Source organism: Hibiscus syriacus, unplaced genomic scaffold, assembly GCF_006381635.1.
Source record: "Hibiscus syriacus cultivar Baekdansim isolate YM2019G1 unplaced genomic scaffold, ASM638163v2 tig00002878_pilon, whole genome shotgun sequence".
Classification (NCBI taxonomy): Eukaryota; Viridiplantae; Streptophyta; class Magnoliopsida; order Malvales; family Malvaceae; genus Hibiscus; species Hibiscus syriacus.
In genome coordinates, this window is record NW_024061951.1 from 2,918 (window position 1) to 9,938 (window position 7,021).

At 33.3% G+C, this 7,021-nt stretch overlaps 1 protein-coding gene across 1 annotated transcript; it reads right to left on the reverse strand.

Annotated features, from left to right (window-relative positions):
* Positions 1-6,102: 6,102 nt before the first annotated feature.
* LOC120160956 lies at positions 6,103-6,571 on the reverse strand. The gene is made up of 2 exons (XM_039171266.1): positions 6,345-6,571; positions 6,103-6,310 (listed from the first exon to the last, which is right to left on the reverse strand). The coding sequence occupies exons 1-2, from the start codon at positions 6,569-6,571 to the stop codon at positions 6,103-6,105; spliced, it is 435 nt and encodes a 144-aa protein (XP_039027197.1).
* Positions 6,572-7,021: the final 450 nt, after the last annotated feature.

The window sequence follows — 7,021 nt, forward strand, 5'->3', positions numbered from 1 at the left end:
TTCTTCATTTCATTATCTCTTGGTGGTTTCGACCATCTGTTGGTAGGTACTCGACTCTACGTGCTAGGGATTTTGGTGGATGTATTGCATTAAGAATAAAATCAAAATAAATCTTCCACAGATTATCTTCAGTCAACTAGTAGATATCGTAAACATTGTTCCTTCTAAACATGTTGAAACATTAGCTTACGGATGTTTACTTAGTAACCTGTTTATCAAACTCGATCTAGACGTTTCTCTCGACACTCCCATCCCTCTCCAAAATCAAATCAATCTCACTTCGTTAAAGAAAGCGGATTGGGTACAAGATGAGCGAACTGGTCTTTGGGTCTTCCAACCCAATAAGCAAACTCCGGGAGCTTGTTCTTCTCGAGCTGCTCCTAGTTCTTCTCGTGCTCCTCCTCCTCCGGCTCCAGCTGATGATGATCCTGAATTTCAACAGCTTATGCAAGACATTGACGATCATGTACCAGATGATGAGCCTACACCGGCACCAGCTCGACAAGAAGATCAAACACCACCTTATTTCCGATCCTTCTTAGAGTCGTTCGATCTGCGATTTGCTTCCATGGAGTCTCAGATTACTAAGTTTCAGAGGGAGATGCGTGATCGTATGGATTCTCTTACTCTTGAAGTTCGAGCTCATTATACTCCTCTTCCCGATCCTCCGATGGAGTAGATTTGCCTTTCTTGTCATGCTTTCTTAAATTTAAAACTTGGATTGATTTTTGATATTTCTGGATTGTTTGTTTTGGATACTTTAAGTTTGTTGGTTGTTGGATTTTTGAACTTATTTGTGTTTTATGGATTTTGAACTTTATATATATTGGTTTGGTTGAATTTTCTTATTTTTGCATCATTAGATAAAATGACCAATTATCCATTACATGTTTATGAGTATTGATTTATGAAACTAATGGCTAATCTCTCTTTGATTGTGATCTTAGCAGCTTATAATTAATAAATCAATTGGCTTACGTTTTCAAAATTCTTGTTAAAACGTTTGTATAGAGTCTTTTTGATTTAACAAAAAGGGGGAGAAGATTTAAGATGTGTTATAGTAAGGGGGAGTAATTTTTCAAAAAGTTGATTTCAAAAAAAATTCTTAAACAAATCTTAAAATTACTCAAATGTTTTGTTATATCAAAAAGGGGGAGATTGTTGAAAACATTTTTGATATTTCGATATAACAAATTAAGTTAAATGAATTTTAAGATTTTACAAATGATTTTACAAATTATATTTGATACAATTTATTACTCCAAGTCTTTCAAGATCAATTTTAAATCCTTACTAAATGTGTAAAATTGTGATTTGTACTTAAACTATTTTTGAAACAATTTTCACAAAGTATTTTGAACCAAAATCAAGCCTTAAATCAATTTTCAAAGGCATGCACCGATGCATCAATCCATGCATCGATGCATCAATGAATAAATTGAACATCAAATGCATTTCATGCACCGATACACTCTCCATGCATCGATGCACTCGGATTTTATGAAAAATATCGAATGCATTTGATGCATCGATGCACAAGCCATGCATCGATGCACCAGGCTGTTTTTCAAACATCGAATGCACTTCATGCATCGATGCACTCTTAGTGCACCGTTGCACTAGGAGTCCAACGGTCAAAATATTTGAATTTTACACTGATGCACCAATGCATCTGTGTGCATGCATCGATGACGCTCCCAACCAGATTTTTAATTATTTTCACACAATAACGGCTCTACTATCTCCACTAATTATCCCCAACGTTCAGAATTGATTCAAGGAGTATTTAAACAAGTTTAGAAGCCATTGATCAACAACAAGAAACATCAAGCAACTAGAATCAAGAGAGAATCAAAGAGAAAGCATCAAACCTCAAGTTTGAGCATTTCAAGCCTATTTTCATTCAATATTCATTTTGCTTTCAAGAACACTTTTGTACTCAATTGTATTCATTCTTGAGTGTTCTTTTCTTTGTTCTAGAATTGTGCAAACAATCTACCTTGTGAGGATTTCCTTGTAAGTTTGCAAATTTGTATTGTTCTCTTTGGGAGAGATTTTCTCAAGAATTTGGGGTATAATTCTTGAGGGTTTGTAAGGTTATTCTTTGTCCTCAAAAGAAGGACAAATTAGTGAATTTGTGGAAAATCCTTAGTGTGGATAGCTAAGGTAGTGGACGTAGATTTTGTTTGAGAAAGTCGAACCACTGTAAATCAATGTGCAATTTCTTTCAATTTTCTGCAAAAGCTTCCACCGAAATTTTAAATTGCCATTCACCCCCCTCTTGGCCGATTCCATTGATCGATTAACTCAACAACTATTCTATTTCATAACGATAAAGTTCCTTTATTACTATAATTTCCAATCCGTCTGAATTGATTGACTTTATTTTCTAGCGGATAATACAACTAATTCATATCTGGTTTAAAGTTGAAAACCAGAATCTCCACCTTTCTTTGATGGTGCTTAACTTTGTGAAGCATTAATTCTCTTAATCATTTGAGATTTTTTTTTTCAATCCTTTCATTCTTAGCTCTCTCTAGAGCTTTAACACTATTAACCATTTCTTGAAATTAGAACAATTTCAAAACCAGTAACACTCTTTTAATTTAAGGCGTAAACCTTAAACAACCAATCACATGTACCCTTCTTATCATTCTTAATCAGAATCAACTCAGCAATAAATCTGCTTAACTTATCAAACTTACTTTCATACACATGCATGTGTGATTCCCTTGCTTCAAGCTCATATATTCAAGCTTCATTTATTTTATGAACTAATCTTCCATGTACTTATTCTTGAACTCTTCTACAAACGATAACCACGTCACTTGATCTTTTAACATTCTTATGGTGACATTTGTCCATCATACTTCTAGATTTCCCACATAGTAACGAAACTACTCAATTTAACCTCTCAACTTCGGAGAAATGAAATCTTCTAACATTGTCTTCATATCATTTAATCAAATGTCTATAACAATAGAACATTTCTCAAATTCACCCTTGAACTCGGGTGTTCTCATCTCTTTTTGATACATTCATTCTATGAATTATAGAAGTATAAAATTGAAAACACATCATAATATCATTCAATATCATGAAACATTCTCTAATCTTGTACAGACACTCCCTGAGGTTTTTCGTTCTTCTCCCTGCCTGGCCAGGGCAGGTGAATGCTATTACCTTCAGGTCTATCGCCTTGTGCTTCACTTTGGAAGCTCTCATAATCATACATCTAATATAAATAACAATTTAACTCTATTAACAAGACAATATACTCCTTACACTATCAGATCAGAAAATTTTTCACTTTGTGTGGGCATGTATACTTTTCAAAACACTTTTGACTTCGTTTTTAACCAAGAATCGGCTAAACCATAGCTCTGATACCATTAAATGTAACACCCCAACCCGTACCCTACTCGGATACAAGTCTGAGATGTCACATTAACTTTTAAAAACGATAATTTACAAAGTATCAAAACATTTGAACTCTTTTTAAGAAAATACCACAATATTCTATAAAATTATGTTTCAGTATAAAAATCAAATTCAAAAACGTATTTATAAACAGTAAAATATTGTGCGAACAGTACCGTGTGAACAGTACCATGAACAGTACCCCAAATATTAACATTTTCCAGATTTCTTAAGGGTATCGATTCCCCTGCTACAGGGAACCGATTCCACTGTTATATTACTACTATAGTACTGCTACAGTACCTCGACAAAACATGTATAAAATTCATAAAATTCTAAGCTTTCATTCCTATAAAATTTTCCATTTACAAATACATCTTTAAAACATTCCAAAACTTGATCAGAGTGTATCCAATACAAATCTTTTATTTATTACATGCCAACTAAATTCTTTCTAACAAAATACATGTAATTCTATCTACCTTTCTGATCTGATCTTCGGTAAGGGAACTGACCTGTCTTGTTCCTCTTTACTTCTCTTTTCGCTTTCCAAACCTACGTGTGAAACAATCACACGTTAAGTCGATGACTTAGTGAGGCATATAAAACATATAATATTTCATATAAACAAAATGCATACATGCACATATACCATCATATTTCTATTCATATATAAAATCCACACATGTACATATCTCATTCAGTATATTTATTTAATTTCTTTATTAGCCCATGTACACCTGTGAGAACTTAAGGTATTCGAGTACATTGAGGTTGTGCACAATTATGCTGTCACTACAGCTCATATAAATATCCCGAAGGACCTATCCAGAGGTCATACAGAACCTCAGCAACTGTCCATAAGTCCCGAAGAACCTAGGTAAACTGTCCATATGTTCCTTAGAACATAGGTATATTGTCCATATGTCCCGAAAGACATAGGTAATTCTGTCCATATGTTCCGTAGAACATAAGTAAACCCTCGACTCTTGGCATGCCAACTATACCACTAGCTCTCATATCACTTAACATGGGCATTATCATTTATATCATTTCACACATTCATATGCACATTTCATTTTTCATATGATTTCATAAATCATATGCCACTTAGCTTAAACACTTCTCTTGTGTTCATATGACATGTAAATCATTGTCATCTCTTATTCTCATATGCTTCACATACATTACATATATCACATTCATATCATATATTCATATAGGCTCACGGTTTTATCACCTATCATGTCATTTCACATATACACTTTTATATCACATAAACTCATATCTTCTGATCACATAGCTTCTTATTATATCATTCACCTCATATAGTCAAGCATACATACATTTCATGTCATTCATTTCATTCTCTATATCCTTATCACATAGCTTATTTTATTTCTCATGTTATTATGTAAGCACATATGTCATGTCTTGTTTACTTATGTTCATATATATATATATATATATATATCACACATACATGTATTCATATAAATCACATGTAAAAATGCACTTACTCTATAGACATATGTATGTATTCATTTCATTGCTCTTATGATCACATATTTCTTAAATTTTGTCACATACCACATGTATCACATATTATAACATATACCTATTTTCATGTACTCATGCACATATAAGAATTCCATCAATCATATAACATTTTAGGAGTCACTTCTTACCATAGTAACTCCATCACTGGCTCATCGCAAGCCAATGTATGTTCTATAAGCACAAATTAAATTGCACTCGCCTTAGCCTTGCTTTGATTCGATCCTAATTCTTTGATTATTCCAGAAATTATTTAGGCTCAATATCTACATACATATAACATTTCAAAACAACTATCAAAAGCCTAAACCTTAAATTTGATGCTAATAATTTAAGCCGGTTTAATGAACCAAAATTCTATTTTTCATTTAGGGGAAATCGATTCCCCCCAGGGGAATCTGTTCCCCCTGCACAATCTGGAATTTTCGTTCAAGCCCAGGAAATCACTGTTCATTGCACGAAAATTCTCTATTTCCACTTCAATTCTTCATATTTCATCCTCTTTTATATTATTTACTCAAATATACATACTTAAACTAATTTATATCCATTTATTTCATCTTAAACCTCAAAATTCTATTCTCCATATAGAAATCAATAATCATACCAAATTTTCCATGTTATCCAAACTTAATTCTAACACTTCGAACTTCTTATTCTAATAGATGACAAGTCAAATTCATCCTCCAAATTCATTTAAACCTTCTTATTCAAAATTTAACTTAAAAACTCATTTTCTTTAATCTATCATAACTCCTTCATCTTTTGATTTTAAGATAACTTAAGCTCTCCTTAAGCTTAGTTATCATCTAATGATCAAAACCCAACTTAAAATTCAGCTAATAATCAAAAATTAAGAAATCTTACCTTTGCTCTCTTGTTCACGATGGAGAAGAAGAAATGAAGAAGAAGAAGATAACTTTCCCCTTCCCCACGTGATTCATTCATATATAGGGAAAAATATCTTTCCTGTCAAATGACCATTTTGCCCTTTAATTCCTTTGATAATTACTAATAACTTCCAGGAAATATTTCCAAACAAATCATTGAACTATTCAACTATTCTACTTTTATCACCAAATTCTGAAATTTTATAATTTAGTCACTAACACATAATTTGGGATGTTATACAGCAAGTCTATCAGAAGTAATAGTTGTTTTAATACCATAAATAACTATCAAGGACTGAACCTCAAAAGACCCATCCATGTAGTTATTATGCCTATGGTGAGCCCTCTTCCCTACTTTCCCGCCTAATTTCTCATCTCCAGCTCTTACGGGAATCGGTCCAGTCAACCCGATTCCGTCGAAGAAATCAGAGTCCACAGAAAGACTATGCAGGTAAGAAGAGATATGCCTAGGGTTACCGTGGGAGGAGCAAGAGGGTTGGCTGTTGGATGAGGAGTTGTCCGAGGAATCGGTGGGAAAGGTGATGACAGGCGGCGGAGTGGGATTGGATGAGGAAGTTGGGAGGTAAAGGGAGGAAAGATCGAGGAAGATCGTCGAAACGGAAAGTTGTATCGGAGTGAGCCCACCGGTGGAGAGCTCCACGGGAAGGCATTTGGTCTATCACTACGGTCAGCTTTTGCTCCATCTTTAAGGAGGCGGAAGATACGGCGGCGGTGCAGTGGCTTAGTGGAGCATATTTTTACTAGTATTGCTATGTTTTTGTAATTCTAAAACGAAATGAACTGAAGAACAATCAAGAAATATAAGCGAGTTTGAGATTCATGCCATAGAAAGCGTGTTAGTACTCACTATTTTGACAAAACAACAATAAATGCCTAATTTACATATTGGTACCTAAACTATATCCTTCTTCTCATGTTAGTACTCACTTTTTTTTTCGCACAAACGATATAGAGATTTTGTTTATGATAATGTTGTCACGCTTGACAAGCACATATGAACATTATTAATGATGAATACTATTAAATTAATTTATAAAATGTTAAATTATAAAATACTAAACAAATAATTATAAATTAGTTAAAAAATTAAATAATTTAATTAAAATATAACATTTATAAAACATTAGTTTTTA

Excerpts from the sequence above, each read along its gene's own strand:
- LOC120160956 (XM_039171266.1), bottom strand. The coding sequence starts at position 6,571 with ATGGAGCAAAAGCTGACCGTAGTGATAGACCAAATGCCTTCCCGTGGA. Across the intron at positions 6,311-6,344 it reads ACCCTCTTGCTCCTCCCACG|TCTTTCTGTGGACTCTGATT; the intron begins GTAACCCTAGGC and ends TTACCTGCATAG.